At 33.4% G+C, this 18,296-nt stretch overlaps 1 protein-coding gene across 1 annotated transcript in view; it reads left to right on the top strand.

Moving 5' to 3' along the window:
* The window catches only part of CAND1 (cullin associated and neddylation dissociated 1), a 47,742-nt gene that overhangs the window by 14,896 nt on the left and 14,550 nt on the right, over window positions 1–18,296 (top strand). The window contains exons 3-7 of the mRNA XM_031940833.1: window positions 4,845–4,999; window positions 6,835–6,958; window positions 9,738–9,994; window positions 10,077–10,182; window positions 10,582–10,727. Coding sequence (XP_031796693.1) covers window positions 4,845–4,999; window positions 6,835–6,958; window positions 9,738–9,994; window positions 10,077–10,182; window positions 10,582–10,727 — 788 coding nt within the window. The remainder of the gene's footprint in view (window positions 1–4,844; window positions 5,000–6,834; window positions 6,959–9,737; window positions 9,995–10,076; window positions 10,183–10,581; window positions 10,728–18,296) is intronic.

The following is an 18,296-nucleotide window of genomic DNA, read 5'->3' as shown; positions in this document are numbered from 1 at the left end:
TTTTGCCTAATTTTAAAAAAAACCCTCCTTTTTCTGATTTCTGAGACTGGCATATTTCCAAACATTCTTTTTTTATATTCTGTGGGAGATAGGAGTGAAGTGGAGAGAGAGCATGCTTTGCTATGCAAAAGTTTTCTTTCTTTTCAACCTGCTGGATAGTACTTGATAGAATCTCAGACTAATCCTAGGCTGTCTAATATAATGTTTGAAAATTCATTCTTAGCATTGCATGTTTGTTTTTTGCTCTAGACAAATGTAGTATTAGCTGCCATTTATCATGTTTTTATCTTGATTGGCTTACTACACAATTCATCTTTTACATTAAGATTTTCATTTTATTTATTTGTAGACAAATATACTTCTTTCCTAGGGGCATATCTTGATCTTTTAAGTTAGACTTGGCTGTTTAAACTTACTAAAGTTTAAGTTTTGCTGTAGCTACTGAAAATAATTTCTATCCATATTTTATTGCTTGGTTTTTAGAAATCATTTTAGCATGATATAAATATCTTTCTTAAACATGTGGATTCATTATGAACATTTTTATAACTCACTTAGAATTTTTGTAATCTTTTTAATGATGAAACAGAAGCATCTCTAGCCTACAGGCCTACTTCCTTAACTCCAAAATAAGTAAACAAATTCTTAATTTCTGAATAATGTGTATTTCCTTTCAGTATTTGCCAGAGATCTGTTACCTCTTAATTTTTCTAAAGTTTTAGTCATTTCCTTAACTTTATTTTTTGTATACAGTTCTAATCAAATCAATTAGGGCAAAAGAAGATACATTAAAATAGTCCTTATTAACACTGTTACAATTTTACTAACTATTTGGATCCCATCTACTTCCTCTCTATCCAGTGCACCACAGGAAGACCCCCTCCCTTTTATCCCCTAGTCTCTTGGAGCTTGGGCAAGGGAAGGAGGTGGCACAGACAGTAGGACAGTGACTTTATTAGCCCAATAAAGCTGGGTACCTCAGGTGCTCTTGGGGGTAGGGGAGTGGGCCTGCTTCTTCACCACCCCACTAGCTTATTGGGATCTAGATGATTGAACTTCACAAGGTTATATGGACACTTAGTATAAAAATTATTTTCATCCCTGCTTTTCTGGAGTTATGAAGACATTGACATCTTTTACAGAAACCCTTATTCTTTAGGTCTAGTTTCAAGTAAATTATAGGGGAATTAAATTTTTGAAATAGATCATACCGGTTTCTGTAACTTAGTACATCCGGAGCATAGAATTTAAGTTGTGTGTGTGTGTGTGTAAAAATGATACTTTTTTTTTTGAAAGGACGTCTTAGGCTGCAAGGCTTTCTATACCAAACTACCTGCCTTTTCAGTGGAGGGGGGATGGGGGGAGAGAGAGAGAGAATTTGAAACTCAGAATTTTTATAAAGTGAATGTTAAAAATTATTTTTACATGTAATTGGGGGGAAAAAAGAAAAAAAATTTATAATAGCTTTTTATTTTTCAAAATACATGCAAAGATGGTTTCCAACACTCATCCTAAAACCCATGTATTCCAAATTTTCCTCCCTCCCTCCTCTTCTATCCCTTCCCTTAGACAGCAAGTAATCCAATATAGGTTAAACATGTGTAATTCTTTTATACATATTTCCATATTTGTCATGTTGCATAAGAAAAATCAGATCAAAAAGGGAAAAAAAAATAAAAGGCAAGCCAATACCAACAACAACAAAAGTGAAAATACAATGTTGTGATCCACACTCAGTTCCCACAGTCCTCTCTCTGGGTACAGATGTCTCTCCATCACAAGTCTATTGGAATTGGCCTTAATTAACTCATTGTTGAAAAGAGCCATGTCCATCACAGTTAATTATCACATAAACTTGATCTTGGTTCTACTTACTACACTTGGCATCAGTTCACATAAGTCTCTCCAGGCCTCTCTGAAATCATCCTGCTGATCGTTTCTTACAGAATAATAATATTCCATAACATTCATATACCATAACTTATTCAGCCATTCTCCAACTGATGGGTATACACTCAATTTCCAGTTCCTTGCTACTACAATAAAGGCTGCTACAAACATTTTTGCATACATGGGTACTTTTCCCTTTTTAATGATCTCTTTGGGATACAGACGAAAGGGTATGCACAGTTGTAGAATTTGGGTACAGTTCCAAATTACTCTCCAGAATGATTGGATCAATTCACAACTCCACCAACAATGCATTCGTGCCCCAGTTTTCCCACATCCCCTCCAATATTTATTATATCTTTTCCTGTCATTTTATCCAATCTGAGGTGTGAAATGGTACCCCAGAATTGTCTTAATTTGTAGGAAAAAGAAAATATTAACTAAAAAAATAAAAACAAAAAGGAGTCTTATAAAATGAATAGAATAATTTTTATGTGTCTAATATAAGGTGATGATGTTATATTTTCCCCAGATACTGAATAGCTTACACACTAGTCCATTCTCTTCCCATTGTATCACACATGTAATAGAATAAGTTAAATCTGACTTAGTACATTTTTATTGATTTTAGCATGCATTTCAGTTAATAACTTTCTATACTGCTTCTAAAGTGCTTTTAACTTTTCAAGAAAAAAATGACACTTTTTAAGTAGTATCATCTTAAATTCTTAATTTTTAAATCAAAGGTTTTGGATAAAATACTATTTTTTCTGTTTATGTAAATTTTGAACAATTAAATTTGCTTTTTTGTCTTTACAGCTTTGGTTATTGATGTTATGTGGTCAATAACCTGTCTTTTAGATTTAAGACTAATGTTTTATAGAATCTAATCTTTAATAAGATTACTGACAAGCATTCATTTTGTTATAAATAATATGGGTGATCATTATATTGAAGTTTCTTGAAAGTTTCAGTATCTGTGCTAAATTATAGATTCACTTAGATTTTTAGGATTTCATTGTAGACTAAAAAAGAATTTGACTTGAGCCAGACCCTAGAAACTCTCTAGTCTCTGGAAGGAATTCCTGTGAAAACATAGCCAATAAACACAGCCAGTAAAGTGACCTTTCATTGTGTACTTAATCATAGGTTTTCCTACTCATATTTAAATAACTTATTTTTTGACTGCCAATATTTGCAATATTAACTCTCTGAATTGGCTACTGAGACTGCTATATCCTTTTTTTTTTTTTTTAATGACCTGTATTTATTTATTTCTGTATTTATTGATAGGCTCACATTTATTCCTATAAACCTTCATCTTTAGGTTCATTCTTTGTTTCTTTAGTATTTTAAGGTCTTGTCTGATATGCAGCATAGTAGCTATTCTTTTTAGATTTATGTCTTCTGCAAAATTGACAGGCATGCCTTAATGTTGAGTATTAGATGACCATGATTGGATGTCAATGATATTTTAATTCTATTCTCATTTAGCCTCCTACCTTTGTAAATTGATTTGCGATCTTATATGGGGTCTTATAACTGAATGTGGGAGATCATGAGATTATGATTTATTAGTAAATATTTGCTTTGTATACCTGTTTATATACTTATTTACCTGGAATCAAGTAAAAATTTCTCTGGGGAAAAAGGGTCACAAATGGGAAAAGTATAAGAAGTTATTGATCTAATATATAACTATCCATAAGGATATTCTGAGAGATTTTACTTAACCTGAAATCTAAGTGTTATCTTTGGGTCTGATAACATCAAAATTGACTTTTCTAACTAGTCAGGTCTTGGAAATTTTCTTCTTTTAAAAACATTATGATAATCATACACTATCTATTAATAGTTTAGTATTCAGTCTTTCTCTTGCTTTATATGCACATGTAATGTCATGCTGTCTTTGAAATCGAGAGGACTAAGTCTGATACTTATTTTATATACCCTGTAGACTCTAGCACTGTTTGAGTTTGTTAGATATTCATTGAATTCAGTTTTATCAGTTTTTGTAAAACCCAAAGTTCTGGGGACTATAGGAATGAAAACAGAAATTTTCCAAGTGTATTAGAAATTTAGTGAGAATACCGTTATGTGATGGTATTGGGAAGTTAAGTTTATTGTGTTATGGCAAAATCATCATAGTACTTTTCAAAATCAGTTTTTTTCCCCCCTGTGAGAAGATGTTTTGAATAATCTACTTGAAAAGTAGAATTTGCTTCACAAAATTAACTTTGATGGAACATATCCCATTGTTAAAATTATACCTGTAGACTCTTAGAAAATAGGTTTTTATTAGATCTTTCAATCATCATGCATTGATAATTTGCTTTAAAAATGGCTTAGTACTGGTAGCATAATATTCAAAATATGTGATTACATGGGAAATAGCATGAAATATAACAGTCCATTAAAATGTTTGGCCCCAAAAATGTATGGTTTCAAAGTCAATATTGCCAAGATTATGTGCAGCATGCATTTAAGTATATTAAGTGGACATGTTTTTGCATATCTGTATACATATATAAATGTGCATGTATTGGCGGTTTACATATTTTGGTCTAGGTGCATAATTTCATCTGGATGGGACCTTTCCAAGTGAAGAAGTTCTCTACTATTATTACTTTTTTGCAGCTTACTCTTGGAGCACTCATCTGGAGTGCGCATTGTCACATAACCAGTGTGTTAGACTTGAACCCAGCTCTTTGTGACTATGTCAACTCTATTCTTTTGGCATCCTGCATCTTTTTTTTTTTTTTAATCAATAATGATTTATTTTATAATATTGCTGTATTTTACTTACCATATGCAAGATCTATTTAAGGAAGGAAAAAGTCATAAATATATCGATATTTAATTTAAACTTCTAGATTTTTTTTTTTCAGTTTTGTTTACTAGTCTTTTTTTTTTTTTTTTTTTTAAACCCTTTTCTTCCCCTTCCAACATTACAGTCTTGGCCCTTTGGTGAGTAAAGTGAAAGAATACCAAGTGGAGACAATTGTAGATACTCTGTGTACTAATATGCTCTCTGATAAAGAACAACTACGAGATATATCAAGCATTGGCCTTAAAACAGTAATTGGAGAACTTCCTCCTGCTTCCAGTGGTAAGGAAGATAGTCTTTTTTTCCTTTCTAATTATTTTTATCCTTAATTATGCTCCATCTCTTTGAATAGATAAAATGTGTAAATATGTACTTTTAAAGCAATCAGGATTTTTTTTTCTTTTGCAGATATAAATCTTACTGAATATAATCTTTAAATATTAGTTTTATAAGATTTGTTTTATAGAATTTGTCATCTTTTTTGTGCATTTAACCAGGATTTAATTTTAGTAAGACTGAACTCAAACTGACTTCAATATTAATGGAAGAAAAATTTAATAAACAGGAATATTATTTAGTTTTATATTACCAATGTTAATTGTCTAAGGGAAGGCTTCTCTGCCTTGTTTAGAACTGATAATTTATTAGTGGTAGGATGTTAAGCTGTTTTTGTATAACCTAGTTTACTCACCTGAAATGTTAGATTTTTAAAATTTTAAGTGTACCTGAGAAAAACCATCATTAATTTACAAATGACTAATTAAAGTAGAGCCTTTGCTAAAAATAATTTAAAAAGGTAATCGATTTCTAGTCTTTTGAATAACATTAGTTTAAATGTATTACAAATTTTAGAACCTATCTTAGTGATCTTAATATACTCTTATTTGCAAAAATCAGTATAGTAAAGATTAGTATCTCAGCTTATTGACTCTGTTTGGATTTTGAGAAATTTGAATTAAAGGTGTTATTTTTGAGGAGATAAATTTCTGTTTGTAGCTAAAAAATAACTTTTCCAGCCTTGTCTCCTTCATGTTAGATATAGTTTTCCTCCTAATTTTTCTCCCTTTAAAACTTTTTTGGATTCCTAGTTCTGCGTAAACTTTATATGAAAAAATAACCAGTTTGACTAGTCAAATGTTTTTTATTGGTAATTATTTCTTTCAGCTTGTCTATGAAAAAAAATTAGCTACTTGTTAATTATAGTGACACTTCAAGTAGATAATAATTTTCTTACAGTAAATTTAAGCCAATTAAAAAAAATCTTTTAAAAGTCAGGTGACACTATGTTGACAGTGGGTCACTGTTGCTTTATTTTAAAGAGCAAGTTGGAATGAATGAAAAGACATTTATTATGTGCTAACTACATGGCAGATGTAGAGGATATGAATACAAAAGTTAGGCAGGATTTGTTTGTAAGGAGTTTATATTCCAATCTGGAGAAACGACACATCTAAGGGAGGAGCTGCTAGATTGTCCAAAAATCACAAGAATGATGAAGGGAACATTAGGAAGTCCATTGAGTTGTCATTTCCATAGGCAATGATAGTGTTGATGTCATTCATTTTTAGCGCAAGAAGTGGGATACTGTGAGATAAATGGAGCCAGATCATATATGTAGAGTGTTCAGAGATGAGGCAGAGTTCTTCTCCAGATAGTCTCTGGAAGCCTTTAAAATTTTTGGCACTTTGTTAGGGCCAGTTATTACTTTAGCAGTTTGATAAAAGTTCAAGAACTTTGGGGAGAGCTAAGGAGTCCAGTAGAAGATAATTCTGTTTGCTGTCATTGGCTAGTGTTACTGCGAATCTACAAGATGGTTTTGAATCTTCCTCTTCTATGATATATGGAAATGAATTTCTGTGTTTACTGTGCTTCTCCTACCCAGAATATGTTAGTGGCATTTGTCTTTTTGATAAAAAGTATTACTGCAATTGCAAATTGATCATTTTTTCCTTCTTGGAATGGGTTCACTCAGTTTTTAAGATCAAGCCAAGAGTTATAATGTTTTTATTGGTTGTAATAAAATATTGTAAATAACTCTTAAGTAATTGAGACCTGGATTGAATTTAGCATGCATGAATTTTCATTTTAATATGGCTACTTTTTCTTATCTTTACAAGGCTCTGCATTAGCAGCTAATGTTTGTAAAAAGATCACAGGACGTCTTACAAGTGCTATAGCGAAGCAGGAAGATGTCTCTGTTCAATTAGAAGCCTTGGATATTATGGCTGATATGTTGAGCAGGTAATTATGGCTCCTCATGTTTATATACCTTCATATACTTTTAACTATAATCTATATTTTTACTGTTTATTATTCTTTAAAATTTTGTGAATTATGGGAATAAACTATAGAAAACTTCATAGTAGTTCTTTGGATTTAAATCTTCTAAGTGCATCATAAATCTCTTTATTTAACCAAAGTGGTTTTCTTATATTGAGTTTTCATTTGATGATGATTGCTTTTGCATTGATAAACTTTTTTCCCCTAAGCCTCTGCCATCTCTCACTTTAGAGAAGTCTGAAGGTAAAAGAAGAGGCTCTTAGGAAAAAGTGTCTAGGGAATCTGATAAGCAGATCAGCTTGATCAATAAGAAAATGTCACCCTGGTAAAAGGTTTCTCCAGTACTGCCAAAGGGCTTTGTCCTTGGGTCAATTTTTTCATCATTATCTTTAGTTAGTGACTTGGACAAAGATACAGATAATGTTAGCTATGTAGATGTCCCAAAGTTAGGAACAATAAGATCATAATTTTAAAACTAGAAGTGAATTCAAACCCAGCTAGTCTTAACCTCTTCACTTTACAGATGAGGAAAGTGACTGGCCTAACATATAGGTGTTATCAGTATCAGTAGAGATACAATTTGAACTCATTTTCTTCTGATGTTGCCTTATATGATGGTCTTGAGAGAATGAATTATGACATTATATCTAACAAGATGGAAAAAAAATTCAAATTTGAATTTAAAAAAAAAAGCAATCAAGAAAATATGGCAGGAAACATGTATGAATAGTGAAGCATTTTTAGTCAACTCTTCAAGTTTGCAGCATCCAAAACTAAAACTTTTTAAAGTTACACAAGTAGGAGTTAATACTCAGAACTAGTGAAGTGATGGCTGAGCCATACATCTGTTTCTATCCAGTTTCTGGATACAGCAGTTTAGAAGGACCTTGACAAGATAAGAGTGACAGTAGTGGTCAGGAAAATGGCAACCGTATGAGGATCAGTTCAATTAAATAGAGAGCTAATTGTGTTCAGGGCACTGAGAATACAAAAGATGAAATGAGAAATGGTGCCCCAGAAGCTTTTATAGTCTGAGAGATGTGACAAATATAAAAATAACTGACAAAAGACAATACAGATAGTTAGAAGAGATCAGAGTGCTATGAAAAAATGAAGGAATGAGCACTTTTATTTATGAAGGTAAAGAAGGAGATGAAGGAAGGTTTTCTGTTTAATAAATATTGATTAAGCTCTTATGGGGAAGTTGCTAGATTCCAGAAGTGACAATGAAAAGGAGTCCATTCCAGTTATTGTAAATGAAGTAAGCAAAAATATGAGAGAGATCAAGAGAAATCTTGATAATAAACAGTTTAATTTGACTTGATCTTTTGAGTATATGAAGGAGAGTCATATGACTAGATAGTGTAGGTTGAAGCCAGATTTATAAAGGAGAGGATGACACTGAATGCAAGAATAAAGATAGCAAGGGACTAATTGAAGGCTTTTTGAATAGAAGATTGACTTAAGAATATCTGAAATAGTATATAAGTAGCATTGTTAAGAATTGATTTGGACTGGAGCTTAAAGTGGAAGCAAGTTCAGCTAGACTTAATTACAGTAGTTCAGGTAAGAGAGAATGAGAATTTGAGCTAAAATATTTGAAGTTTGAATGGAAAGGAGAGAATGAATGTAAAGTAGTTAATATTTTGTAGCTTATTTGGAGAAGGACAGTCAATAATGATGTTGTGGTTTTGAGCTTAGTTGATAAAGGTGAGATTAGAGGGAAAGTTGCTAAGTTCTGTGTTTGGACATATATTGAAATGGAAGTACTTATGGGCTATCCAGGCAATTAGGCAATTAGGACCCCCATGGAGAGATTGAAGAGGAAATAAAGATTAGGGAATTAGCCTCAGAGATTTTGTTATAATCTAGTTTTCCTCTAGTTTGAAATTCAACAATAATGTATACGTTTAACATTTTACTGATGATCAAAGCTTATGGGAGTAGATGAGACTACCAAGAGAAGGGGAGAGCTGAGGGCAGCACCTTGAGATCAGAGGAAATAAGCATGTCAGAATAGTTGAAGGAAACTTAGAACTTGGGTAGAAAGACAAATGAGTGTTCCTTTCAAATATTGGAAAGGTTGTTGTGAAGAAAACTGGTTCTACTTGGCTTTGGGGAAGTGTCCTAGTTTTAAACTGGAAGGATCCTTAGCGGTTATCTACAGTCAGTCCCATTTTATACATGGAGACATGCACGTTCAAAAATTGACTGATGCTCAATATCATATAGACTTATGAAGGAAAATCAGGTCTGACTCTGAAACTCACAGCTTTTTCACAACCCCATGAACAAAAATAAGGGCAAAACTTAGAAAGGCAGCTTTTACTCTATCAGAAGGAAAAACTTCCTACTTAGAATTGTTAAGAAATACAATGTACAAGATTTGGAAGGTAATGAAATTCTATCATGGAGGCTACATGGGTGGTTTGGAGTGTCAGATTCTTCTTGGGGTAGAGAGGGTATTAGGTTAGAGGCCTTTACTACTTTTTATGTTTTTAATTGTAAAGTTAGTGTGTTGTACAATTTGTATGTAATAGTGGAAGAGAATGAGACAGTGAGTGATTTCCTTCCTCTACAGCTGGTTCTTTTTCCTTTGTGTTTATAATGATAAGTTGGTAACGCACTTTAAAGATTTGGTTGGGGTAAAACTGAAGAAGTTCCAAATATTTTTCATTGATTGATTCATAAACTGTTAATTGTTATAAATTCATTTGTTATCTTTTCATTTTGTTTTAAGGCAAGGAGGACTTCTTGTTAATTTCCATCCTTCAATTTTGACCTGTCTGCTCCCCCAGTTGACCAGCCCCAGGCTTGCAGTGAGAAAAAGAACTATTATTGCTCTTGGCCACCTGGTTATGAGCTGTGGAAATATAGTTTTTGTTGATCTCATTGAGCATCTATTATCAGAACTGTCAAAAAATGATTCCATGTCAACAACAAGGACCTACATACAATGTATTGCTGCTATTAGTAGGCAAGCAGGTCATAGAATAGGTAAGGAATTTGATGTTAAGATTTTATATGTTTTAAAGTCTATTTTCATATGCTAATGAATAAATTAAAATTTCTTTGTTAGGTGAATACCTCGAGAAGATAATTCCCTTGGTAGTAAAATTTTGTAATGTAGATGACGATGAATTAAGAGAGTATTGCATTCAAGCCTTTGAATCGTTTGTGAGAAGGTAAGTATTTTGGATATCTTGTTTTTGTCATTTTTTAATATTAACATTAAATTCAGTAATATATTATTTAGATTAAAATCATCTGATAGGGAGCTTAAAAATGGAGATGGGTTATGATAAAAGAAAGTGTAATTCAGTAATCAACTTCAGAGCCAAATCCTTTGTAATTGTTATTACATCTTGCTCAGCATAATAATATACAATTTGTTTTTAAAAAGAGCAAGCAAGTTACTATTTGGGCATTGTTAATACTTGTCTACAAGGAAATTGATTTGGAAATTTAAGTCATGTTTTGAAAAAATAATACATATTCTATTTTACTAGGAAAAAATGTTCTGTTGAATATTTACTTCTAATACGGTACAATTCTAATATAATCATGGTAAATTTTATTTATAGATGTCCTAAGGAAGTTTATCCCCATGTTTCAACAATTATAAATATTTGTCTTAAATATCTTACCTATGATCCCAATTATAATTATGATGATGAAGATGAAGATGAAAATGCTATGGATGCAGATGGCTGTGATGATGATGATCAAGGTATTCTCAAATAGTTTTAGGTTACTGTTTGAAATTGAACTGCTTTTATACTCATTAGTTTTCAAAAGTTAAGTCTTAAAATAAATCAGCCTTTGATTTTATTTTTGTTTTGAAAGAACATTGTTTTTACCCAATTATTGATAGATCTCTTTAAACTGGTATTTTTAATAGTTCCATTTTTTTCTCCATAGATTTTAACATAGCTTTGACTTTGTTCTTCTATTTCCATGATGTCCACTGACAAGAGCTACTGCTTTTTCTGGTAGAGGAAATGATTATTTGAACACATTATGAAATACATGGATTGACATGGATTTTATTTTGCCCCAGATAATGACATTTCAGTTCTGATTTTTTTTTTTTTAGGTTCAAATTATATCTAGGAGAATGAGCAATTTGTTGAAAGAGAATGTTTATGACCTCCTTGGGTCTTGAATGTAGGCCACAATGCTGAATGAGACTTGAGGCTAGGCAACAAAAAATAAAAGCTCTTATTTCTGGCCCTGTACTACTCGGTTCAGCAGATACATATTAGCCACGAGAAGAGTTTTTGAAAAAAGATAAAGCACTCCCTATGCTCATTCAATCATTCCTTAGTGTGGGGGGAGTATTCAGTGTATGCCCAAATCTTGGTATAGCTTGACGCTATTAGAGCAATTAGAAGTGGTTGTCTTGAAATTATTAATACTTTGAACTACATTAAGACTTTTGAAATGCTCTACATGTGAACCAGTATAAATGTCTGATCAGTGTGATTTTTGAATGACATATTCATGCTTAAAATTCCAAAAACTTTATTTTTCAATACTATTAAATAAATTTAGCTATTAAGTGAGTATAAACAGGTCAACTTTTTAATCCCTTTTCAAGCCAGTCAGTATATTGAATATAGGTACCTTTTCTAGGGGTTTTCTTATGAAAAGGAAGAAATATAGGAAAGTAGTTTGTGGGGATAGTAGGAGCAAATAAAAGTTTTCTTAAGGATATAGGTGAGCTAGGTGTGTTTATAGTTTCAGATGTTTGAAGAAAGGGTTAGGAACAAAGAAAGAAGAATATGCAATTATTTTTAGATAGAAAAAATTCAATGGGTAGTGCTTGTGGAATACTTGTGGGTGATAAAAATCAAAGTTATGTTTACCCCAGTGTGCAGCTGAGATAGATTGAAGGTTCATCTCTCCTTAGCATGATATTGACTTCTAAGAGCAGAGATTTAATAGGCAAAGTTTAATAGGAGCCAAGTTTTAAACTAATTAAAAGGAGAGGCTGACCTAGGGGCACAGGTTGATAATTGCTGAATAAAGTAGATCTCTACAGAAGAGATACCACTGAGGGATAATGACAGGAGTTTCATCATCAAGTACTAGAAAAAAATTGTATCTTGACGAGAACCAGATTTCCTGAATTGCAGAGAAGCAAATGAAAGACTGCTTGCTAACAATAGAATTGGGGTTTCTGTGGGCACGAGTGGAAGTGGGGAGGGCAGAAGTAGATAGGCTAACGGGGACAGGGTGAAGGAATAGGGAGAATTAATAGGCAAGGACTTTTTTTTCTTTGCCTTTTTTTTTTTTTTTTTTTTTTTTGGTTTGTTTGTTTGTTTTTGTCTAGAGAACCTTCTATTTTAGATCACAGATCAGACTGGAGGAGAAAGTTTACTAGATATAGGACAGAAGAGTGTCATATTCTTCCCTGCAGCAATGTTAAATGTGCTCAAGACCTTAGTTTAGGATTGATTTTAACATTTCAGACATTGGTCGTGGGCTAGGCCACCCAGGATTGGAGGGTAGGGCCAGTGGCATGTAGCCAGATAACTAGAGGATCAGTGTCCAGTTGTGCCCTGACCTGGACCAGATTTGGTATGGGGTTGATATAGAGGGCCAGAATTGTCTCTAGCATGTGAACAGTATTGACTGTAAAGCCCTTGGAGTTGTATTTCATTCTTTTGGGCACCTAAGACTCCAAAGTTGCATGGTGTTTGTGGGACAGAAGGACATGATAAGTAAAACTGAGAGAAATATGCTGCTTCTCAGCTATGCTGATTTGGAGCTTCTCCTATGCATAGTGTTGTTACCAACTAGAATGACATGTAATATATACCTTGTGATCCTTGAGAAACAACTTGTCTTCCTTATGGTAGCTGCTCTAATCCCTAAAATCACTAGACAGAAAGTAGCAGAGGATACATTTTGAAGTTTTTAGTGTATTGGTCATCTGTGGGCAGTTGAAGCTTTATTGCCTCTGTACCACTGGTGCCATCCACATTGGGCCCATTTTTTGAGGATTATGTTCTTTCCTGTGCCTTCTTGTATCTGGATTTGGCCACAGTATCACCAGCACTACTCCACAGGACATTGTGAGGCTCATGAGAAGCACTTTGACTGGATTTAAAGCAGGAAATGGCTGTTGTTGCTTCATCTTTGAAGAAGAGTTTGTGAGCTTCCTGATGTTCCGATGGTCACCATTGGCAGGGAGAGGGGTTCAGATGTCTTAAGATCTCTTCTAGTTTTCCTTTTTTTTTTTTTTTAATTTTCATTTTTCTTCTATTTAATAATTTTATTTTTTCCAATTACATGTAGTTTACAACATTCATTTTTATAAGATTTTGATTTTCATTTTTTTCTCCCTCCCTTCTTGTGCTCCCCTCCTCCCCAAGATGGCAAGCAGTCTGATATAGGTTATACTTGTACAATCTTATTAAACATATTTTCACATTAGCCGTGTTGTGAAAGAAGAATAGAACAAAAGGGAAAAACCACGAGAAAGAAAACAAAACAGAAATGTGAAAATAGGATGCTTCAATCTACATTCAGACTCTGGATGTGGATAGCATTGTCCATCATGAGTTCTTTGGAGTCATCTTAGATCATTGTATAGCTGAGAAGAACTAAGTCTGTCATAGTTGATCATCTCACAATGTTGCTGTTACTGTGTACAATGTTCTCCTGGTTCTGCTCACTTCACTCAGCGTCAGTTCATGTAAGTCCAGGTTTTTCTAAAATCAGCCTGCTTGTCATTTCTTATAGCACAATAGTATTCCATTACAGTCATATATCACAACTTGTTCAGACATTCCCCAATTGACGGGCATCCTTTCAGTTTCCAGTTCTTTGCCACCACAAAAAGAGCTGCTATAAATATTTTTGCACATGTGGGTTCTTTTCCCTTTTTATGATTTCTTTGGGTTACAGACCCAGTAGTGGTATTGCTGAATCAAAGAGTATGCACAGTTTTATAGCCCTTTGGGCATAGTTCCACATTCTGGCTCCTCTTTTTTGAGTGTAGCTTTTATGTGACCACTTAGAATTGTTATCAGGAAATGTAATATTATTTTTGAAAGGACCTATATTGAAAGCACCTAGGATTTCCTAGTAGGACTACCTTGTGTGCTGGTACTGCTAATAGGCCAAAAGAGACCATATCCCTTATACTCAAAATGATAATTGAAGTCTGACCTTTTAATACAGATATACATGTATGACCAAGACTCACAGAACTAAATTGCATAGCTCAAAATTAAAGTGCCAGCCGATTCCTCCAAAATCTTAATTTAACAAGATCAATGTTTAGTTTTATAGACAAGTTAAACGTACTTACAACTTGAGTGACAAACTACCTAGATCAGACTTTGGATCAAAGTGATAAGTATAGGTATTATGCTAATACTTAGGTCACGGCATGTTATCTTCACTTATTTACTGTCTTCATTCTTCTTAAAAATTAGGTTTGAGTCTTGTTCCACATGTTTTTAGAAATCTGGCCTGGTTCTAGACATAACCAGTCATCTGCTCCTTCAGAATTGAACTGTCCCTTTCTAAGTGAGAAATAAAATATTGGGTTTATCTAAACATGCACAAAATACATATGTAAACTATGTACATTTAATAATAAGCTAGAGGTATTATTTGTTTTAGAAAATAAGACAATCCCAATTTAGCAAATAATAGACATCTACTTATTTTCTGCATCTTGAAACTTATTTTGTCTACTACTCTGCAGTATCTAGGTGGTTAGGTAATTATGATCAAGTTTATTTTAAAATGAATATAAAGCTTTCTAAAGCCAAGATGAGGCTGATGTTTTGCTCATGTGAACAATGTTGAAAATGGCTAAAGACCTAGAGATTATACATCATTTCACGAATTTGATCAGTTTTCTCACTAGAAGGGTTAAAAAAAAAAAAGTCAGTACTGACTATAAAATGAAAAAGCATCAAGAATGATAGAAAAATAATGGCAGTTGCATTCTATATATAAAAAATTTACTTTTCTGCAAAGACTTTACACATCTAAAAGAAATGGTATTTTTGCAAAAAACAAACAGGGAGAGACTTTTCAGTAACTGATAATTTTTCCCCTACATTTTTGTTGGGCATGAATTGTAGAAACTAGCCATAGCAAGAAAGAGAAATTAAAGGCATTACATTGTTTACTTAGAAAAAACAAAACAGAGTAGGCTACCAGTAGCTTCTATAATGTAATAAAAAATATATATATAAAATAAACCTGCAAATCTATCAGCTTTTCCAAAAACACTAATAAAAATCAAGAAGAAATCACAAAAAATCTCAATGATGGAAATAGAAAATCACTTAATACTTTTTGCAGAAAAATAATTAAAATAAGTGGCATTTTTAAAAAGAGTTTGAGATTTGCAAAGTATTTTACAAATATCTTTTCATTGTTTTCATAGTAAATCTGAGTTAAGTGCTATTATCTTCATTTTGCAGATGAAGAAAATGAAGTAGGGGTCTCACAGAATTAGATAGGGTCTGAAGTTGGATTTGGACTCTGGTTTTTCTCATTCTCAAGTACAACACTTTTTTCATTATTCCACGTATATGAATAATTAAAGGGAGAGAAATTTCTTAGTAGGAAGGCAGTGCCAACATAATAATCCTTTAGAAAGTGATTTATAGATCACATTCTTATCAGTTTCCTTCACCAAACTGGGGGGGGGGGGGGGGGGGGGGGGGGGGGGGGAGGGTGTGAAGCTTTGGATAAATCTCAAACTTTTAAAAACCAGTAATAATTAAAATGTTAACAATAAATATTGTCTATTATGTACCAGGCACTTGAGATATAAGTACAAAGAATGAATTGATTCCTATTTTCATTGGGATTACCTTCTAACAGTATTGGTGGCAGAATAAAAAATGTGGAACAGTTTAGATAAGTAAAAGACTTAGAAGCAGTATAGCACAGTGTAGCATATGGAAGTGCAAATGAACTATTAGTAATGAACCACTACTAGATTGTGATCAGATTACTGGAGGATGAACTCTTTATTCATCAGGAACTGCCAGTGAGTAGTTTGATTGAACATATGCTTTTGAAATTTTGAAACTGCAAGATTTTAAAAACACATACCAAGAAAAGTTCCATACATGAGACTGTTAATGAAAACCATGACACTAAAGAAGCAGATCACACATTACATACGTAATATTCTTTGTGGGAGAAAAACATGGGTGGAAGCCTGTTTCAGAACAACTGGATAAACTAGTGTATACATTATTTTTGCATTGTGAGAGAGCTAATATAAAGAATATAAACAAACATAGGAAGACTTTAGTGAAGTCTTAATAGTATGAAAAAAGGCAGGACTAAACAGAATACACAGAGGGTACTGTGACATAAGCAAGAACACCAAGAAACATCTGAATCCTGAATTGTTAGCCACACATAGTCCTGGAGAATGGCTGAAGAAATACCTCTTCCTCTGAGAAGTGGGGGACTGCATTCAGTGCTATCACAGGTGACTTCTTTCTGTTGACTTTTTGCCAGCATGGTAGTTTGTTTTCATTACAAAGAAAGATTTAGTAGTAGTGATAATAGTAAAAGAGAAGACAACAATAAAATTTAAAAGGGGGAAAAAAGATTCAAATAAAAGATTGCGTTCAGACATGCAGGACAAGCTAGCAACAAAATAAAGGAAAAGATCTTTAAAACATGTCACATTACACACACACACACACACATATTTTGTAATGAGTGATTTAGAACATAATCCACCAGCCTCTGAAAGTTAAATATTGAGTCTTTACAATTTAACAGTATCTATAAGTGCTGAGTGTTGTTTGTAGAAACAATCAGAAAGATTTTTCTTTGTTATAAAGAAGGGTTGCTTGAGGCCTGTGTTTAGCTGTGAGTGGGTGACATTTTGACCAGAAAATATATGCTTGGTGAAAAACGAAAGCATCTACTTAGAATGACAGGAGGGAATCAATTAGATAACCTTGGATAGATGTATTTGAGAGCCATATCTTGTAATTTTTTGTTGAGTTCAAGGAACAACCAGCTCTCAAGTATGTTTTAAATCTATAGTTAATGAAAAAAGTGATTTAAAATATTAAGTTGGAAAAGGAATCATGGGATTTTAGAGTTGAAAGGATCCCTAGTAGCCATCTAGTCTGATCCTTTTTCTAAAGGAACCCCGATTATAATATTGGTGACAAGTGGTCACCCAGCTTGTCCAAATACCATTAGGATGGGCTGTTACTGTGGCCCATCTCTCATTGGATAAATCTCAATGGTAGATCGTTTTTTCCTGACATCAAGACTTTTAGAGTTTTCTTCCACTGAGGCCAAACAGAAATAGCCCATGAAAGGCCCAATTACTAGTATGTCCTCACTGAGTCTTCTTTTCTCCAGGCTAAATGTAGGATCATAGATTTAAAGCTGAAAGAAATTTTGGAGACTACTGACTTCTATGCCTTAATTTTACAGATGGAACTAAGGTCCAGAGAGATAAAATGACTTGGAGAGCAGGGTGCATAAGGATTGAAGAAAAACCAAGTTTAAATCCAGCCTCAGACACTCCTTGCTGTGTGACCATGATCAAATCTCTTAAACTCTATTTGACTCAAGTTCCTCATGTGTAAAATGGGGATAATAATAGCACTTAACTCTCCTAGGGTGATTGGAAGAATCAAAGGGATAAATGGAAAATGCTTCATGTAGTGCTTGGCACAAATCCCAGTACATTTTCACTTAATAATTGCTAGTTCCATGGGGCAGAGAGGGAGTCTAATGAATAGAGTAGTAGCTCTAGAGCAGGAAGATTTGAGTTTGAATTTGGCATCAAACATTAGCCGAAGGCCCCAAGTAACTCACTTAATCCAGTCTCAGTTTCCTCATCTGTAAAACAAACCAGAGAAGGAAATGGCAGATCTCCAAAAGAGGTCACAAAAAATCAGACATGATTGAAACAACTCAACAACAAACAAAAATTTTTATTATCCCGACACCTAGCCAGGAAGTTCTGAAGGAGGATATAAGCTTTAAGTCTTTTGGCTGAAAGCCCATTGCTGTTTCCTCTTTGTCCCCTAAATGCCACAAGTTCCTTCATCCATTTCTCATGACACTTGACTTTTTTTACACTGTGGATTTCAGATCTGAATACAATATTCCAGGGGTGGTCTGGTTATACTATAGGCAGACCATGAGCTGAAGGTCAGAGCCTCATGTGAAAGTTCCTAAATTGCAGACAGTGGAATGTTTTCCATTAAAAGATTTTTAGGAGGGAAGCTGCATAGTGAAAATGGGAGGCCTACTTAAGAAAAGGATGTTAAGA

Source organism: Sarcophilus harrisii, chromosome 5 (genome assembly GCF_902635505.1).
Source record: "Sarcophilus harrisii chromosome 5, mSarHar1.11, whole genome shotgun sequence".
In the NCBI taxonomy this organism is placed as follows: domain Eukaryota; kingdom Metazoa; phylum Chordata; class Mammalia; order Dasyuromorphia; family Dasyuridae; genus Sarcophilus; species Sarcophilus harrisii.
Note: the sequence above shows the minus strand (reverse complement) of the source record. Positions and strands in the feature narration are given on the sequence as shown.